Below are 20,924 nucleotides of genomic sequence, written 5' to 3'. Positions count from 1 at the left end.
TATTTTATTGACGGTAACTTTGAATCGTTTCAGTTGATGAATTTCTATTCTATGGGCTCTAAGTTTTCTTTGACATATAATAAATGTAAATTAATATAGATGCACCGTGCGTCGTGCATCTATATTAATTTACATTTATTCACCGTACTCTCTAAATCGGATTCAGTATATTAGTCACTCAAAGACAATGAACGTGATGTCTGATTTCAATGCTATCCTAATAACTGTATCAGCGATATATGCACTGTCTTAAATGATAATGCATTTATCAGCGAGACCTCACCTCCTCCACCAAGCGGAACCACAGAAAGGCAGCGAGCGTAAAAAAATACTGCTGAGCACTACTAGGGTGCAGTAGTATTTTGAGGCACTACTGCACCACTATACTGTACTGCACTACGACACTACAACACTACTACACTACTGTAGTGCAGTAGTGTTCAGTAGTGCTCAATAGTATTTTTCTACAAGGGAAACAATCACCGATGAGCATAGTTATAAAGTATATTCCACTGACTCAGAATTAGAGAAACCCGGAATCACACTTCAATGTTCTCAATTTCTATTCCACGTTGTAGTTCCAATTATTTTTACCTTCTCTCCGACATTTCGCCGCATTATTACATGTGTGATATGTACTATTACACCGGCGTCACGCCTGGCGAAGAGCGAGACGGCAAGACGGCTCTACGAACCAGGGACGAAGGTTTATGCATTTACGTCGCGGAGCATCGACGCGATAGACACTCTTCGTCATCGTCCTCCTCCTCCTCCGAGGATGCACCTTTCGTAATGCATCTAATGCGCGAGCATCGGACATCGGCATCGACTCTCTCTCTCTCTCTCTCTCTCTTCCTCTCTTTTTCTCTCGTGTATAAGTTTCGCGGTCGATTATCATTCGTTCGGCACTTAGATCGTTCGCTCGCATGCACGTATCTGCGTTTCCGTTCCGGCGCGTTACTACGAAAGACGTGACGATACCCCCATACGTGAGTTATTTCCGCGCGACGTTCAACGAGCCGTGTCGCCCCGCCGTGTGTACGGCCGACGTCACTTCCGTCTAAGCAGGTTGAACAAACCTCCGCCCGCTGTTTTTCTGGGCCTGGACGATGGACGATCCGCGATACACGCGCGGCCTCGGACATGGAAGGATACTCGTTACGCAAGAGAAAAAATTTCTTGACTTCCGACGAATGTCCTATTAAAATGCATATGCCAATTACGTGCAACTTCGTTTAATATCTCCGCGAGAGAGGTGCAATATTGTTTCGTTACATAAAATTTACATGGAACTATGTGAAATCATGATTACATGCATAATTACTTTATATTTTGCAAAAGTTTCCTATGCATTAAATATACAGATACAAATACACGTATTATCATCGCTTTATAGTGCATAAAATATAATTATATGTAATATAAAGTCTCAGACTTTGGTCTAATAAACATTCTATTCTTTTACTATCTCACAAGCAATTACAGCAGGCGCGCGCACCAATTCTAGTTAAATATTACATCTATTCGTAAATGTTCATGTTGTCGGCCCATAATTGGTCGCATTAGGTTAGGTTACCAATTAACCAGCCGTCGTAACACGAGATGGTATTTAATTTCATTTACAACGCCCAGATGAAAGCAGTTTGACGCTGCAAGAGTATATTCAGGGATTGCGCCTTTCACGAAATTAAAATTGATTTTAACGCAGCTATTTAGTTGCTGTATTCGTACGTATATTGTTTTCTAACGCATGACTGGCAAAGCTTTCGATTTAAAAGCAAAATTTAATACACGACGAATACATTATTTCAAGTTCGACGGCAGATGCAGTCGAAAGCAAAAATGATAATAAAAATAAAAATAAAATGTAACAATAACAATAGAATATTGAACGAATTATAAAATAATATTATGCACACACATTTATTAATGCATAAAATGTGTACGCAATTTTGAATGCAACAAATTAAAAAAGTTTGAAAAATCTGGAAAATAGAAAGGGTCATCGCGCATTCATTCTAATTTACAAATGTTAAATGTATGAATATTCATTATTGGACGGAAAGGACAGTTTTGCTGAAATACAGATCAGAAAATAATTATGTTGAACCATTAAAAAATTTATATTGTATGCTTGAATCTCTCACATAATTATTTTGACAATCCAAATTAAAATTATTTTCTGATTTGTATCTATAATAGTTGAAATTTTACACACTACAGTAAAACTTTCTTTACGCGTGCGAATTTCCTTATATGTCACGTACATATTATCGATAATTCTATGTAATAATTCTCGTACGTGTTGGTGCATTCGCAAAACAATATGATTTAGCGCTCTGGAGGAACGAGCGGTGCGATCGCTAGTTGCTCTATCAAAGAAGAAAATCGTGATGCCGGACGGCGTCGAGCAAAAAGAGGTCGTGGCTACAAATTCAATGACGACCGGTTGATACGTCGCTAACAGGGGAGCCTATATTCGATGTTTCGCGTAAAGAAACGACTGGCACGGCAAACCGTACGATTCTCGAGGGCTTGTCACTGAATCACGATTGTCAATGAAGAAATCCATGACTGCAGCCGTGACTGCAGCTTCTGCGGATCGACAGAAATCCATGGAATGTCGGTCTCCTCTACTTCTTCTGCCGTCGTCTCATTCGCAAGTACGACGATAACATACTTTCGAATCGAGAATTTTAACTCGTGGAATCGACAATGCTCGCAAGGAGCGCGGTCAGTTTTTTTCCCGTATAATTTGTTCGCGCTCGACTGTCGGCCAAGTTTCTCGAAATGCAACGGCTAACAAAGAACACAAAAAAAAAATCTAGAGTGACAAAAATATGTAACAGTATTCTGTATATTCTTGGCAGAATTCGCGAAATCGATTCTAATAAAAGATTTAATCGTTTTTTCTTTGCCCTATAAATAAAACCAGGAAAAACAGATTCGTATCAAGTTTTTCTCAACTTTTATTTCTGTGCTGACTGAAAGGCCGGAGTCTAAGTTTAAAATTACGATATATGCAACACGTAGAGAGAATTTTTATACCCAGTACCACCCAGAGCGAACGAAAACATTCGAAGATCTAGGTCATCGTTCTATGGTGGTTCTAAATTTGGGCCATACGACCACCGTCGTATAGATGCTTGCGGCCTGTCGCGATCAGTGACACTCGATTTGCAGCGGCCTAACGAGTACGAATGACCCGTCATTGTGTGGAACATATATCACGAAATTCAATTAGCCTAACGTCAAAAAACCGCCAGTCAAACGGAGGCCACAAAGATATTTATGCGTCATTTTCATTAACGAGACGCCCGTCCAACTTGAAGTGTCAAAAGAGTAAAATAAATAATACAAATTACGGAAATAAAGAATACAAGTAGATCGACCAGTATAACAATCACTCATCTATTTAAAGAGCTGCATAAGAATAATAAAATATTGCTTAATAGCAACTTGGAAATTTAATTGCTTTAATTTTTCATCATAACTTTTTATTTATATTTAATTTATTATTTCCATTTTTAATGTATTATTAGTTTTTAATGTATTATTAGTTTCTAATTAGAAACTAATTATACATTAAAATTCTAATTATCAAGCTCGATTAACAAATAACAAACGACATGCAAATTACAAAAATCCTTTCTAAAACAATTACAGATTTATATAAATTTCGCTTTCTTTCCAAATTGATATGACGACGATCATTGCATTTTCCTATAAAGGAGAACTAGGTATACTACCGCGCGATTCCTCGCAAGAAAACATCGCGCGATGATACTCCCGTCACGCCTCATTAATCTCGGCCACCTCCATCGTCACCTCCACTTACTTTCGGTCCCTTACTTCCGGTATCATTAACTAACGAGCGTTCGCGGGGCGCCCTAACGGTGAGTAAATCCTCGTTTGCGAGAACCAGCTCGCCTAGTTGGTCGATCGATCATTCCAATCGCGAGGAGGCATTAGGACGTCGGTTTCAGCGATAATTCTCGGCTGGAAAAGCTCGTAGGAGTTTCTCCCGATGCGCGCACACTGTATGCAAAGTGTAAATGGCACACGGTCGCATCCGGTGCAACAGGGATCCGTCGTCTCCGAGTGGGAGTCAGATCGATATTACACGCGATACGTTTCGATGCCGCGATTAATCTCGCTGTTCGAAAAATCGCCCGCGTTGAATTTAACATGTGCCGCTTCTCTCTAATTAACATAACTGTATGTTACAGATCGTTTCATTTCATCTAATAAAATTAGATAAACGGAGTTTACGATAATCGCGATTAGCTTAGAAAACGTCCGAAGATCGATGGATTGGTCGGGTTTAAATGCCTCCACGTTTGCGTATACGACTTCGTGCGCCACGCCGACGACGAGGATGACGACGACGCCGCGCTGTCTGGCCGTCGACCGTTTCTCCCGACGCGCTTCTCTCCCGACTCTCTCGCAAGAGAGAAATCATCTCGCGGCATCCCGCTCTCGTCCCTTCGCCCGGGGCGATGCGTGACACTTGTTTAACGCGCGTGACGTGTCCACGAGAGATCCACATGTGTGCGAGTAAACGTTTCCGAGGAAAAACATAAAAACGGGGAAAACGACCGCGCGGTGTTCTTTTTTCTTTTTTGTCGTTATTTATTACCATGGAAATGTCGCTTATTAGGGATCTCTGAGATAGATCCGGAGAGCGCGAAACGTGGCATGAAGAAAATCACAAGGTACACGTCGCGCTAGCAACGTGAAAGTAATCTTACCGCGTGCAAGACTCGGGATTAAGGTAAAATCGCAAAATGGAGGTGGACTTTAAAACAGACAAGTTGAGCATTGTCATTAATTGCGAATCAAATCTAAATTGAAAACCACCGAGCCGGCAAGATTTTAGTTCTTGACGTCAAAGAGAAAAAACAAATTGAGATTCGTATCTCTGAGGAGCCTCGCGTGTATTCGCAGACCGACTTCGATTTTTGTCTTCGTGTTACGAATCGCAGGCGGCGCGCCTGCGGCAGCGGATCCCGCCTTCGTCAAAATTTTCTGACGCATGTCGGCTTTTAATCCGACGTGGATCCATCGACTGCATCGAGCTGCGGCGCGATGCAACGGTCCCGCGCGCGGTTGATTTAAACAACCGCAAACGGTATCGCGGTCTTCATCACGGTGTGACTTACGCTAATTGGCTTCTGAACGGTCCGATGGAAATTTATGGTAATACGCCGGCTCTCGGCCGCGAGCGCTAACTGCTCGCGGTTGCACGCGCGCGAGGCAGCCGTGATAACTGCAACTGCACCGTCTGTAAATAAAGCATCGCGATTTGACGGCGGCCGTCACCCGTCGCCGTCATCGTCGCGAGTGGGTGCGTGCGGTCGAATACTAGAAAGGATCTTCTAACACGCTTGGAAAGCGGTGCCATTAGAACGACTTTGTTTTCCTTTCCTAACGAACGACAGAGTAGTGAATAAAAAGAGCACTTTTACCTGGTACCCCTGTCACGTCAGAAGTAGATATTATATTGATATAACGTTGATATATACTAATACATTCTATGCGTTGATTAATACTATGTTATTCAGTGTTTGTCGTTTATCCGTATCAAATTATCTAGATAATCATCTAGGTAAAGAAACAGCTTCATTTTATTTTTATCTAGATTATTATAACGTATATACGTATATTATCTTCACCTTTATCTTAGATAAAAAAAAATGTTTCAAATTATCTAAAATAATGTGAGCAATAACGAGAATGTGTGTATTGTGTTTAGCTTCCAGATTTATCAAAATCGTTTATCCCAACAGAATTTTTCAAAGTAATAACAACAATTATCGGATAGTGCATTTCAAAATGCATTTTTTTTCAGTATGTTGACTCAAATCTAAAGAGAAATATTTTTGTCAGATTAAATAATTTGAAATAGTTTTATTTTTAAAAAATAAAAATACAAATATATTATTTTCATATCCTAAATTTTACTCGACAGCGATTTTACCCAGAAATTATCCAGATAAACTATATACAATTTTATCTTTTATTTAACTAAATTAAAATTAAATCATCTTTGTATTATCCACAAGATACATTTATATATAATTTATTTGATTTATATCTAGATAATTTTAAGTTATTTAAACGCAACACTGATGTTATTATATCAATATAGCGGGCAGTAATTTATGGAGATAAGATACGAGATGTCGAGTATACTCGGTACTTTTAAAATTCTTGGAAAGACGCATTGCGGATTTCGTTAAGCCTAGTATTACAACCCGCGATTAAAAGTTGGGACAGTTTTCTCGGTACTCTTCTTCCGGTGAGTGTGAGAACGGGCGATTATGCCATGCAGGTGCAGCGCCTATTAAAAACTAGATCCGCGCCGGGCGTGTGTGCAAGATCGCGCTCAGATCGTTATAACGGTGCGGCATAGAAATGCGCATATGCGCGAGCGTGACAAGCGAGCATTTATCCCGGCGCTAATGACCGCTTCCTGTCGTCCGATTTCTGCGGTATGCCACCATAGAAACGCGCCCGCTCGCGCTCGGCTCGGCTCAGCTCGGCTCGATCGCTCGATAAGGAGTCCCCCCGGGTCAGGGAGCTCGCGTGTGTCTGCGGGCCGACAATCCCGCGCTCGGATAATCATCGCCGTCCACGTCGTCATCCGAAGACGTGTATACTTTCTACGTAGAGACCGCGTTCGCAGAAGAAATGACACGCTTTCGGCGCGGGTTCCGACGAATCGGACGCGCTAATTATCAAGCATAGGTACTTTCCTCTCACGCGGCACGTAGGATAATTACGGTATAAGTCGCGCGCTCTAACTAGATTAATTTGCGCGAGAGATAAGGACGCGAAGCTTGTTAACATTTTGATGGAGAGCAAGGCGTGCGCCGTTGTTGGAAAAGTTATATTATATTAGACGGAATGTGCACGTGTGTGTGTGTGTTTTACAACATTGAATATAACTTTTTGAATACAATATTTGTAATATAAACATTTTATGAGAAGTAATAAGTGCGGAGGATATGAAGATAGCATAACTCTTACAAATGTCGTTTACACGCTAAAAGTTACAAGTTTTACACGCTCGCGTTCATAAAAATGTAATAAAATGTCACTCTTACATCTACACAGAGAATAAAATACTATTGAATCAACAGTCCAATTGGAAATATTTTGTTAATTCAATAACACTATTAAACGAGACAAAAAGATCAAATATAGTTGAATGAATAAAATTTAGTTGAATCAACTACATATATCAGTGGCAGTCCGTGATTCGACGTTTAATTGATTCAACCTACGTTTTAATTCATATTACAGCATTTTTCTCGAGGTAAATACAAGTTGTATCACACTTGATAGAAATTATCACTTTCATATAAGTTAAAAACTTCTGGAAAACTTTACAAATCTCGACGAGAGAAAGATAATAAAATCTTATTCTATTTACAATTTATGTAAATATTAATATAGAAGAAATATTCTTAGAAAGTCGTAAGAAATTAACAAAAATAACTTGAAACACGAAAGTTGTTGCTAATGAGTAAAAATCGAAGGCTGATTGATCGAAGAAACGGCGTGACGGGAGGAAGTGCGGTGTGCTCGGAGCACAAACGTCGAGCATGCACTTTTGCTTAATGAGACGTATTATACACTTTGAGCCGCGCACGAACGGTACGTTTTTCCGAATACATACATAAAATTTACGGTGCACCGACCGTCGTGCTATGGGAAAAAGCGCGCCGTGTGCGTCGTCGATACGGGTATCGGCGGTAGAAACGGGGCAAGTCGCGTTCGTTCGCGCGAATTTATGGCAACCGGTTTGCGCGATCGACGGAGGAATGTCGGCTGTCGTTTGCGCCTGTCAACCCGCGCGAGAGAAAGAGACGCATCGTTGGCGTCGCTTCGTTCCCCATCGCGCCTACCCGACAATCCGCGGTACTTTTCAAAGAGAGGAGACCCCGAGACAGAGAGAGAGGTGAAGGTGCCTCGGAAAAACCGCGGATAATGATCGATATTCCCTCGAATGCCGGAGGGGAAAATACGGTACCTATGAGTCTCCATGAATCAGCCCGTCTCTCTGTAGTAGGACAATTTAAGTTGTCCATCGTTAACCGTTCACCTGACTCGCCGCATTCACGCGCAGATATGCTGGTATTATTATCCCTATAGAATGACGTACGTAATGTCAGATAGGTTTCGAAGGACTGGAATTTATATGTCCACGTTAAGAATATTGAAACGCTTCGATCCAAGAATGTGTATGCCTGGTATAACGAGACACGAATGAAAAGTGTTCGCTCTGTTCACTTTTCCTTTTGCCTTTCCTGGTTACTATACCAGAACGAAATTACGAAACTGAAGTTACGAGAGAGCTCTTATCTTCGCGAGGCGCCTAAGCGCGGAATTATTTCGGTTTAAATTATTTTAATAAAACGTAAAAGCGGCACGCATGAATTTTACGGCCGCTGTCGATCCTCCGTTAAGCGCAGCGTTACAAAGATTCCTCGGTATTATTGTCACCGCGTCGCGTCGCGCCCTGCCAATAGCGTGACGACTAGCGATATGCAGGTGCAACGTGGAACCGTGCCGCGCAGTCTGCCACAGCGCGCGGCGGCGTTCTCCGTGGTTGCGTGTACCGAACCTGTTTCCAAGTTTTACGCACCGGCGAAGCTGGTGATGCCGGCAACCCGGGTGCGTACATGTAATTACGTACACCACCACTCCTTCCCCCTGCTGAACGCGCTCTGAATGCGAGAGCGCCCGTAACGTTGGGACGACGAGAGAAAAAGCGTCGCGTAGGGAAAAAGGGAAACCGATGGAAAAGGGGCGGTAATACGTAAAAAAAAAGAACAAAACAAAAAAAGAAAGGAGAAATAGAACCAGGGCAGAGAGAAGGCGTGACGATGGGATGAAAGAAAAACTGACTGAGAGAGGTGTAAAGAGTGGAAGAAAAAGAAGAGGACGCTGGAAAGGAAATACAGAGGAGTTAAGGTGGATAAAAGAAGACCAGGTGTGAAATGAGAGAATCATGTACGGGTGAAAAAAGCTGAAACTGACAAAAGAAAGAACGAGGAGAGGATCGGTGCGTGAGGAGAAATCTGCGGTGAACGCGTAGAGGGGACGAAGTGAGGCAGAAGAATGGGGGAGAAACTGAAACAGCGAAGCGCAAGTTATGGAGAGAAAAAAAAAGCAGGTGAAAAAGGGGGAGAGGCAGTTGGATAGAGTATCTTTTATAACGACTTTCCTGCCCGGTAATTAACTGTTTGCCAATTAATGAGTCGACCGCGAAATCCCTCACTACTCGGACTCTGCCTCCCTCTCTTCGTCCGGGATATTCTCGCTTGCGCAAGCACACGCATGTAATCACGTAAGCATGTGTGAGCTGTGTCCGTGGTAAAAGGCCGCATAAAGCTGGCTACCGCGCCGGTAAATAATTACTCTCAGCCCGCTCGCTGTATTCGCGACGATAGAACGTCGATGATACTTCTACATGTCTCTTCTCCTCCTACCGTCCCCTGTCCAGCATTAGCGTGCGCTCGTTTAACGTGATTGCAATTTTCGTGCTTCCCGTAAACGCGAGTTAACAAGCCGGCAATCAATTTAATTTGCCGCGCTTTCTAAAAGTTTAAAAGTTTTGCTCGTATCTCTGCTGTTATTAAAAGATAGCGCGGTATTAGATTTTGATTAAATAAAGGACGTATATTGAATCGTTAATATTAGATACGTTCTCATTAGAGAAATTATTATATGATATTATTAGTAACGGAAAGAAATAAAATGGAAATGATTCAGCGAAGCTGTAGCTTGCCGCGCAAATTCAATAACTCTATAACTAAAGAGATTTAATAGTTTAACAAAAAAAAAAAATTATTTCTAGAAACAATAAATAAATTGTTAAGGCAACTAATTCTTTGCTGCAATAGAAATTCATAATGTAACAAGTTTTTTTCATTACGGCAGCAAAACTATGCGTCATCTCTAGTATAATTTGTTAAAAATTTTAATTCACATATACGATTGACTTTTACAGAGAGTTGTCTTGCTGTATTAACAAATTTATTACGCTATTAGGGGAAAGTTGCTAAATGCATACCGGTCTCCTAAAGCGCACCCATTCAATATTTTACATTTTTACTTCATATATATATAATTACAAAAATAGAAAGTAAATAAGAAATAAATAAAAATTTAACAAGTTTCACTTTGTTTTGTGTATGCTATTATTTTAGAAAATCAAATAGGTACATCTGATGTAAATTTTTCATCGACTTATATAATTTATAATCACGTAATTATGCAATTTTATTTCAAATTGTTGTGTTTTCATAATAGAAGGCTTGTTGTAAAATATTTTACACTCATTGTATAGATATGTTTAAAATAATTATAAAAATTAAATCGATATATTTTTATAAACTGTATCAAGTTTCCTAATTAGCACCACCACAAATCTTATAAATAAATGATACTAATGTATGATTAATCAGTGATAATAGTAAAACTAATATTTGTTAAGAATAAAAATACGTCAGTTACAAAAATAAATACAAGCCAGTTTTATTTTGATGTTTTTACATTTTCATTTACTATTATTTATTAATTATTGAATGTTTCATCGCTTTTTCAATAAATTATTAATAAAAGAAATATCAGTTAATGGTTCCTTATATTTTTAATCATTTTAATTTATAAATTCGATATTTTCGAAGACGATACAATTTAAAAGACCACAGATATATTTTAGGCGACCGGTTTTCTAAATCACACCTTTCGCAACATGTTACAGAAAAGCTTAAGACAAATTATTTTGTTATTACTGAAAGATTAAACATGTGAAATAATAAATGACTGAAACATTGAGCAATTTCGAACTTTGATTTGCATCCAAATGTGAAATATAATAAAAAAAACTCAAGTGGTATTTTGCAACTCTCCCCTATAACAAATATGATTTATTATAATCACTAATTTTATTCAGCTATAAAACTTTGCTATTTTAACATAGAAAACTAATTGTCCGTATATTACGGCTATAATAAATCTGCTTAATCGGGGAAGTTCTCACAGTTATTTTAACAAAAATTTTTTCTTTTCGTGAATGCACTTTGAAAAGAGTTTTTCTTCATAAATGTTGACGCGTTATATTTTATCCTGCCTATTTATCATCCCAAATTTAATTAAGACAACATTATTATAGTAAATAACTTACTTAAAGTAATATCGATTAAAAACACAATTAATTCGGAAATTACAATTTTATTACAGAATATGTCAAAAGACTTTCAAATCTTTTTAACACAGCGTGTCGCGGTAAGTACAAATAGCTTTAAATACACTCCTTCTAAATGGCTCAATTTATTGCTCTCGTCAAGCGGACGACGTAGCTTCAGATCGCAGTTCCGCAGAAGCAGCAATTTTCAAGAACCAGATCAAAGTAGGGCACGAAAACGTGGTCGATCGGGCACGATAATACGAGCGCTGTTAAATCGACCCAATTGCCGCAAATTGCCACTGTCGTTGATTCGACAAACACAGGGATCGAGAGGCGCGCGCGCGCGCGAAAGATCTCATTTTCGGCGGTCACGAGCGCAGAGAGTGAAAGCTTTTATTAATAACAATTATAGGGAGGATCGAACGAAAACGACGACTCGGTCCTCCGGCGAGAGAGGAAAAGGGATCCGACAGCGAAAGTCCCGGATGTCTACTACACTCCTTTACACGGATGCACGCTGCCGCGCTATACGCGCTTTACCAAATTAAGTTACGCGCGACGCTCGCGTATAAATTATTCCTATAAAACGCATCAGTCATTCCTCCACTTTCTCTTAAGCCCGCACGTACGCGTTACGCACGAGAAGATTCGGCCGCGAGGAGATTCTTTCGCGTTTAATCCCGTGAAATCGAGCATATATTCTCTAGCGTCTCGTTTGAAATTTCAAAGTCACGCCACTGCGGTATTTCGCAGTATCGATCTTTCTCCCGGAGGTTTCGTGCGGGAAGAAATTTTCGTCCACAGATTTTTAGTCAGAGAGAACAAGAAGATTTCAACGCGATACGCTAACTCCATCGTGATAAGGGCTAAAGAAAATTGCAAAAGCTCGAATGGAATGGATCTATTCGTGCAATCGTACGGCTGCAATGATTCTACAGCGAATTACGTTATTGCGGGGCGAGAAGAATCTCGTCACGATTCGTTCATTGAGTCACGGACAATGTTACGTGTCGCTTCCTCGTATCGATCAATCGCACGTTTCGGAAAGCACGTCCCGCGCCTCGCAGAACCGCGTTTCGCGAGAACGTCGACGCCGGAGGGCGTCGCTCCGCCTTTTGCTTTCGTAAGGCCTTCGATTCGGTAGGAGATGATTACACTTCACGTGTGCATGTCTCATCGGTCTGCTTTCACCCGGAGCGCAAACGCATACGCCGGTCAGTGCTTTCCATCCGGAGTGCAAGGTCGACGTCAGAACCAAAATTCCTTGTACCTCCTGGCCAAAGAGTTTAATTTTCGATGTCGAAATAAAGAGGAAGAGGAAGTAATGCGAGATACTTCATCTTTATCTCATAAAATTAAATGCTGAATTTTATTCCCGTTAATTTTTTAAACCCGTTACTTTCTTAACTATTCATAAATCACAATTATACTTGAAATCTATTACAATTTTTTGAAAGAGATAAAAGAGAAAAAAAATCTTAGTTATTATTAATTAAGATTTGAATTAAGATTATTGCTAATAAGTTATTATTAAATAATTATGTTACTTTAATGCAACTTAATAGGCTTCAAATTTTTATCTCTTCATATTTCCTCATCGCGAGGAAAAGACATTACGTTAATTGCAACATCTTCATTATCACGAAGCAATCAAGAGATTATTTTGACTTGTCAACACGTCGGTCGGCACGTCACGCCCAGTTTTGGCATTTGTAAACTGATCTTACCTAATGCGTTACGAGAACTATGTAAGCGTAATACTGCCCGCGCGACGAAGGTGAGAGCAATTTCGCAGCCGAGGTCTAAAACAGGCGAATAAAATTACCTGGCTCGCGCGAGGATCAATGGGCCTTGGGCGCAAACTAGGTCAATGCGATAACAAAATAGTAAGACATAGGCAGAAAATAAACCGCCTTTACGAACTTGGCACTTTCGCCCGCGGTGATATCGCGCCGCGGTATTTTCTGCTCGGTATATTTTGATTAATCTCAATTCACACAGGCGGTCACACAGGCACCTTGTCTGAGATCACACGGGCTGGTGACGATTAAAATTAGACGTGTCATAACTATCTTGTGCATTCAAAATTTTACAGTCTTACGGTTCTTGGACATTAAAAGTTCATAATCTTCTTAGAATTAACATTTCACAAGCTGGCATTTCCTGTCAGATTTTCTCTCTCTCTACATGGAAGTTTTTGTTTATATACTCATTGTCAGTCATTTTCACAGCATAATCTGGAATTTGCTTGCCTCGTAGAAAATGCGACGACAAACGTAACTTTATGTTACAATCTTCATTTATATTTAAAGAATTATGTTGCTATTTGATTACTTTTAACAGATACATTAAAGTAAAAAAAAAATTAATAGTAATTCATTAGTAATAATTTTAATCCAAATTTTAATAATAATTAACATATCTTTTTATTTCTTTCAGAAAATTATAATATTTTGAATATAATTTTTAGCTCACAACTAATTTGTAGTTTTTGTTTATATATTCAGTCATTTTCACAGCATAATTTGGGATTTGCTTGCCTCGTAGGAAATGCGACGACAAACGTAACTTTATGTTACAATCTCGATTTATATTTAAAGAAATAGATTTCTATTTTATCAATTTTAACAGATACATTAAAGTAATATAAATATTTAATAATAATTAGTTAGTAATAATTTTAATCCAAATTTTAATAATAATTAACATATTTTTTCATTTCTTTCAAAAAATTATAAGATTTTAAATACAATTTTTAGCTCATTCGTATCATCGGTGTGTATAACTGCGATTATAAAAAGAGAGATATTTACGTGAAGAATATTTACAATTTCTCCGAGTAAAATCGTATACAAGATTTCATTTCAAGCATGAAACCTTAAACCTTTCGAATTTGATGAACCTTTCTTACGCACGAAGCATTCGTAACGAATATTCTTGGCTGAAAAAGGCGACGATCCAAGAGTCGTCTAATCGACCTCGCAACATCTTGCGAGTCACTGTGGCTACAAATTTGGCGAGACTTTCGTGCGTCAGCGCGCGGCGACCAAGAGACGCTTCGCGCACATATCCGTTTGTACCGAACGCGCGTGCACGTAAAACGCGCTTTCTCCCCATCTAAGGACATTTGCTTGAAAAATACTCACGCCAGTTTTTTCCCCCGCAGCCCGTTATTCGCATACGATCGCCCGATAAATTTTCTATTTATTAAACACACACGACCGCGCGTAACGATCTGCCCTGACTTCCGGCAAGAGTTCGCCGCTTGTCGCAGCTGCTGCCGGCGAGCACGCACGCGCACGCATATGCGTGAAGCCCTTTATGGGCGTGAAAGTCGTCGATCACGCTCCGGTGCCGTAGTATCATCTATTGATTATTCCGTAGTCTTTTTTTTTTAATGCCAACTGCGACAAATCGCACCGCACAAAACAATTCTTGCTTGATAAAATATATTGCATACACAGCAAAAAGACGCGTTTTTGCGTAAAATATTCCAGACAAACCGGAAACTATCTTAGAAACAAGATCAACAATTTAAAAAATGAGTTTTGTCTTATTGTTAGTAAGAATAAAATTTTACATGAAATATCACTCGGCAAAGAGATCGCAAATTTATTTCACAATTATCGTCCAATGTATCTGGGACACTGAATGCTCCATGATATAAATGAATCTCCCCGTCACCGCAGCAACTCTTCCGAAAGTTAATGTCGTGCTTCCTGCAGAAAAATTGGGATACGGACGACCGGATAATAGTCTGCTTTCGGTTCGTCACGCGCGATAGAGCAAACTCCAAGGAGCTTATCGATGGATTGCAACCGGCCGATCGATTCATTATTCACCCGCCTCTCAAAACCGAGATCGATACGCGATAGGATACACAAATCAATGTCGAAACTCAGCGTCTACAAAGACACGATCGATTTGCCATGATATCATCTCTTTTGTGGCATCGGTACGCTCTCATGTACACGTGTACAAATCCGAGAGCGATTCTCCACTCGCGATCGCGCGCGGATCGATCCACGCGATCTCGGTCGGCCGATCCGGATCATGTAATTGATTTAGGCTTTCGTCGAAATGCTTTTAACTCTGATTTGCGATGCGCGCACCTTCGTCAGAGTTACAGTGAACGCTTCCTGCTCTCTCGGGAGAGAGCGGCCCAATAACAACTCCCACTCGGTAATTCGCGCAGATTGATCTTTACGATCACCTCCGGCTCGTTGCGTTTATTTCGGATCAGCTGTATTTAATTCACGTAATACGCGACGGCAAAGTCGCCGAAATGACATGATTGTGGGTCATCGCACCTCGATCGCTCACGTACTGTGGGACGTCTTAGCGACGTGTGCGTGAGGTAAAATTCGTACAGGAACATAAAGAGATGCAGGAACGATTTTTAATTGGCCTTGGTTATGCAAGAGAAACGCCCAATCCATAAAATTATCATTTTCGAATTATTGTAATCAGCGGGTAATCCGTACATCTTTCTACGTTCAACAAAAAAGATCCACTCTCTAAATTCTTTGAAGTAAAAATTCAGCCAAATGGTCGGATTTTCACTCTTTTGGAGTGAGATTCACTGCAAAGGGGTGAGATTCTACTCCAAAGAATTTAGAGTGCAAGCTTAATATGTACCTAAAATTAATAAACATTTTTTATCATTTTTAAATATTATTTGCATTTTTCTTGAAACAGATTTCATGTGGGCTGGACGTTTTTTGCATAACTATGGCTAATTATGATTTGCCAGATATAAATTTATCATTGCGTTTTTCCAAGAGCTCAATTAATTAAAAGTAATATCGAACTGTCTCTGTGTTGCAGTAATAAATGTGACAAATTTTCAAATCACTATACATATTGCTATTCATGGTTCAACGTCGTTACGATACATTCAATTGCACACTCCGGCACTTTCCAAAGTAATTAACTACGAGTTTATCCACGTCACGTGACAATCGTTAATTACTATTCCGTACGTCCACTATTCTATGGACAGTTGCAAGAATAGCACGCGCGTTTTCGTCGAGCGCATAGCAATGACCATATGCGCGAACGTGTCATAAAAGTCACAACGTGTAGCTCAAATATCGATATGTCATAGATTACCAAGCAGGAATATCGATGAGAGTGGCTAACATGTGTATAGCGTATACGAACCCTTTATCAACACTTTATCTATTTCCTTAATTCAAGATAAAAATCTAGTTACGAGAAATTGATATATATTGCAACTTAATCACGCGATTTATCACTTGTATCTGTTTACATTAGGACTTAAACAAACTTTAAAATACTCTAAAAAATATTTTCAATATTACGAAAACACACTGATATGTAAAGCAAACAATAAACATTGATAATATAGAGATCTACGCGCGACATAGCTGAGAAAACTTTCTGTGAATTTTTGAAAACGTGACTGACATTTAACGTTCTACACCGTGCGACCGTGAAATTCTAAGAAATTTTTAAATAAGCTACCCGTGTCTACTCTAAGTGACCCCGGTCCTAATCTGATATTTCCGTCTCGAGATCTCCAGAGACCTCATCGTCCATCGGAAAAATTCTCAAGAGAGCGCACGGACGATGCGACGAGAATTTCAAGAATCATTCGGTGGTAGAAACTGCGAGGGAAAGAAAAACAAGTTTACAGAGGTACAAAAATAACAGGATCAGAGCTATTCCTACGAATCTCTTTGAAATGAGAGTTAGATAAAATACAAAAGTCAATAATCAATAAAATTGGAGTTAATTTGAATGAAATTAATTGAATTTTCATTCAAATGGCTCATCGCATCTCCGTGAATCCGCGTTTGTGCAAGCGTTGCTCGTACGTGCTCCGTATCGGATAATCTGATGTGTACTCACGCTTTTGCCGTGGCTCGTGCTGTGGTGCGTGTGATGCGTGTCGAGTTTCATATTGGCGCAACGATTAAGAGCGTGCAGACGCCGGAAAAGGCTCTGCAGCGAGTCGGCCTCGAGAAAAGGGTGGTCCTTGGCTACGCCGGAAACGTCAATCGGAAACTGATAGTCTGAAACACGAAGACACGGGATCGTCAATTTTCATTTCGCGCACTCGATTATCGCTCGAGATAGGATAAGGTATCGCGCTTACGCGCGTATTTACGTAAACGAGAAAGCACACAGCGTAGCGATATTTGATAATGTCAAAAACATTCGCCGTATCAGCTACGTTTGTTTGTTGCAAAAAAAGTGACACATTCAGGGTCGTTCGATTATCGAATGCGCTAAACGCGCAGGTATGCGCTGCGAATAAACCAAATCCGTATCCATTCGTATACACGAATTAATCTCTTCGTGAATCCGAGAAGGGGTCATGACATATTGATCGTACTGTTATGACGTGATTTTATTCTTTTTGTTTTACATAAAACGTTTAAATTCGAATAAAAACTCTGACTGAGGTAATATTTCACAAAACAAATTTTTTACAGTTTTTCGGGATGGAGGATTTTTTAGATGCTTGTCAGCATCAGTGTTAATGAATTATTAATTTAATATTGTGATATTACTCTTCCTGTTCAATTTAAGAACTGCGTTTCAAGACCGATAAATACGTAGCGCGCAATTCGAAGAATTAAAAAATGCCTATAAAATCATCTATGAAATTGTTATTCGAGAATTAAGATCCGTCATCACCATTGCTAGCCTTTTAATTGTGTTATACACTTCACGCGTTCTTCTATGTATATTAATTATCAAATAAAGAAATTAAAAAGTGCGTTTTGTTTCATGGTCATTATTACCATAGTTCAAGTGGATGTAAAAAATAATTTTGAAATGTTTTTACGACTAATTGTTTATATTTGCTTGCAAATTTAACAAAATCATATAAAATTACGCTATTAATATTAAATAGAAACATTTCTTTACATATTATTTTATTTATAAAAAAAAAAAGGAAACGTTTGTGTGTGGCATATAGTAAAAATTGAAATATAAAAATACGAAAACCTCTAAATTCTCTGTAGCTACGTGTGGCTATTTTTTGTTGCGCACGAAAACTGTTCAATGTCGTCGTAATATGGCTTCAAAAAATAAATGCCAGGAATACTATTATTAACACAGATGGCCATTGAAGCCGTACAACGATCATTTAACAATTTTCATTCGCAATAAAAATTGCAAAGGTATTTCAGATTTCATAGAGTTACATAATCCACTTTGCATGTAGCAAAGCTGTCACAATAATAAATTCCGCGAATGAAATATCGATGTTTATTTTTCAGTAGCAGTAAAAAAAAGGTTCACTCTTAGCAAAATTTAAAACCGTGTTTTCTGATGATCGCTTTTGCTTTTCCACGCTGTCTCTCCAGAAATTTCTTCTTATAAATATATGCCGCAGCGATCTCTCGTAAAAAGTTCGAAAGATTTCTGTCACGACTTGCGCAACGCTGGCCTAGATCTTCTGAACCAGATCTTGGATCTACGATCTATAACCGGGATCCCAGGATCGATTCATCGACCCTCTAAGTAGGACGACTCTTCAATAAGCAGGGCGAATATTTTTGTCGTATCAAAACTTCTTTTTTTGTGAAAAACGTATACATTTATTTTATAGTCAAAGTATAATTTTGTCTGATTCAGATGTTTTTTCGCGATAAAATTTTCATAGTTTTTTCGGGAACGGGGGATCTCGTGGATGCTTGTTAGCATTAATATGTATTTCGGTTTCATGCAATCACTGTGTTTCAAATTCGACGAATATGCGACGCGCAGTTAGCGAATAAGTTGGAGATTGTAAAAATTATTATTCAACATTAAAACTCGCTGTGACCGACATAATTTTGTTAACCTCATGTTTATCTGATTTAGCCGTTCGCGAAAATGCAAAAAAAAAGAAGGCAACATTCTTCATTATGAAAAATTACGGTTTTTTTGCAAACAAGCTTGCTAATTAAAACAAATTCCGTCTACTGTGGGAACTGTAAGCGCGCGCACGTCACGTTTATTTTCACTTATTAAAGCATAAAGATGATTAACGACCTCGAGCAGTCCGTGATGTTACTTGATAGCGGATAAATTAACCAGTTATCTGCTCTACGTAGCAACGTTACACACTCCGCTACTTCTTCGAAATAGGTAAATGCACATCCGTATTTTCCAATCGTTAACATTTCTTCACGCCGCCGTGCGGTTAGAAGTTTTTGCAGTATCGCACTTCGAATACGATAAACGCGCCATGTAACAACTATAAAACCGCCTTAGCATTTCCATCTTGGGTATACATTAACATTCATCGCCACGCGTGATTTGACGTGTACACCGAATGCAAAACACGATATTGCAAAAAAAAAACTCTATCACCGGAAAATTTATTGAGCTTCTTCAGGCTGCACGATAGCGTAAGATATATGTCGCGACTGCGATATGGCAAGCAGCCCCGCATTCTAATAAAGCATGTCAACCGACGAGAATATAGAATGATGCTTGTGTCAATGTTATTCGATGAAGAATGATTTGATTCATCGGACGTTGCATATATGCATATCTTTATATCTTTCGCCAGCCACGCAATCGGTGTACTTCCCAGCAATGAGACCGTCCGCCAAGAATTTTATGATGCTATCGATTTGCGTTAATGATCAGCGTTCGTTTCCTGGATAATGCTAGTTGCAAACTAATTATGCTTTACTAGGAAATTCGCGTTGATCGTGTGTACGCGCTGCTCGTCTGACGAATCAATTAGCGTGCGAACTTTCACTCGTCGATCGACACAATGACGACCATCAGCAAATACCGATCTGTTTGCTCGCCATTGTAAAAACATTGTTACAAAACATTGACACGTATTGAATCTTGCACGTACCCGTTTGCCGCCTTTGTCAACGACACTTTCTGTTTTCCCTTTTCTTTTCCTTTTTTTATTTTCTTCCAGTCCCGTTCCTATTTTTTCACGTATCCTCTTGATAAAGGTTAAAAAATAAAAAGGATCAATTTTATAATGGCAAACGAACCCGTTGTGTTTGCGAGACACAAAAATTCACTTCGCGAGTGACTTGATAAATTTATCCGGCGATGCATCGGGCCAAGAATGGCGATGTGATCGATCGGATCACGTCCTTAATTTATCACGCCGATCGTCAGACACGACACCCACATTCGGTCGCGTCGCTGGAATTCCACGAAGGATCAAGGGGATCCTCCGTGGCCGGACACGACCCGTGGTAATATCCTTGCGAGATCGCGCGCTGTGTGCGCGCGTATGTGCACGTGAGTCGCGTGATTCCCGTACGTGTTCGATGGGCGGCATCGGTATCGGTATTTATATCGTGCCTTGCGCCGACCGACTCGGGTTCAACTGGGTCAATTAGCTACTATTCATAGTGCGCTTCGATCGCGAGAACTCGGCTGAGTTATGATCAATCGTGTACTTTGTACGGGGTACCACGCACGTGTATATACGTTTACGTCTAGACACACACGCTCGTGCACGCGTGAGTTTTGCACGCACGTGCGTGTGCATAAACTCGCGTTTGCCAGACCTGCCGACGTATTGAAGCTGTCAGTTTAGAGCTGATAATTTTGAAGCTGTTACGATACACTCGAGTATCCAATTGTAAAAGAATAATGTCTTTAACACACAGCGTGGATATCTACAAGTTTTTGGTAAGGTTTTTCTTCGATATTTTTAACAAAACTTTCATATTTATAAAAGTTTAACAATACTTTTATAAAATTTCAGAATATTCAT

At 39.6% G+C, this 20,924-nt stretch overlaps 1 protein-coding gene across 2 annotated transcripts in view; it reads right to left on the bottom strand.

The window, feature by feature from the left end:
- Positions 1-20,924, bottom strand: part of LOC105193402 (stAR-related lipid transfer protein 13) — a 253,509-nt gene that overhangs the window by 10,118 nt on the left and 222,467 nt on the right. For both annotated transcript variants that reach the window (XM_026135510.2, XM_026135511.2), the window contains exon 10: positions 17,078-17,241. In XM_026135510.2, the coding sequence (XP_025991295.2) occupies positions 17,078-17,241 (164 nt within the window). The remainder of the gene's footprint in view (positions 1-17,077; positions 17,242-20,924) is intronic.

Source organism: Solenopsis invicta, chromosome 10 (genome assembly GCF_016802725.1).
Source record: "Solenopsis invicta isolate M01_SB chromosome 10, UNIL_Sinv_3.0, whole genome shotgun sequence".
Classification (NCBI taxonomy): Eukaryota; Metazoa; Arthropoda; class Insecta; order Hymenoptera; family Formicidae; genus Solenopsis; species Solenopsis invicta.
Note: the sequence above shows the minus strand (reverse complement) of the source record. Positions and strands in the feature narration are given on the sequence as shown.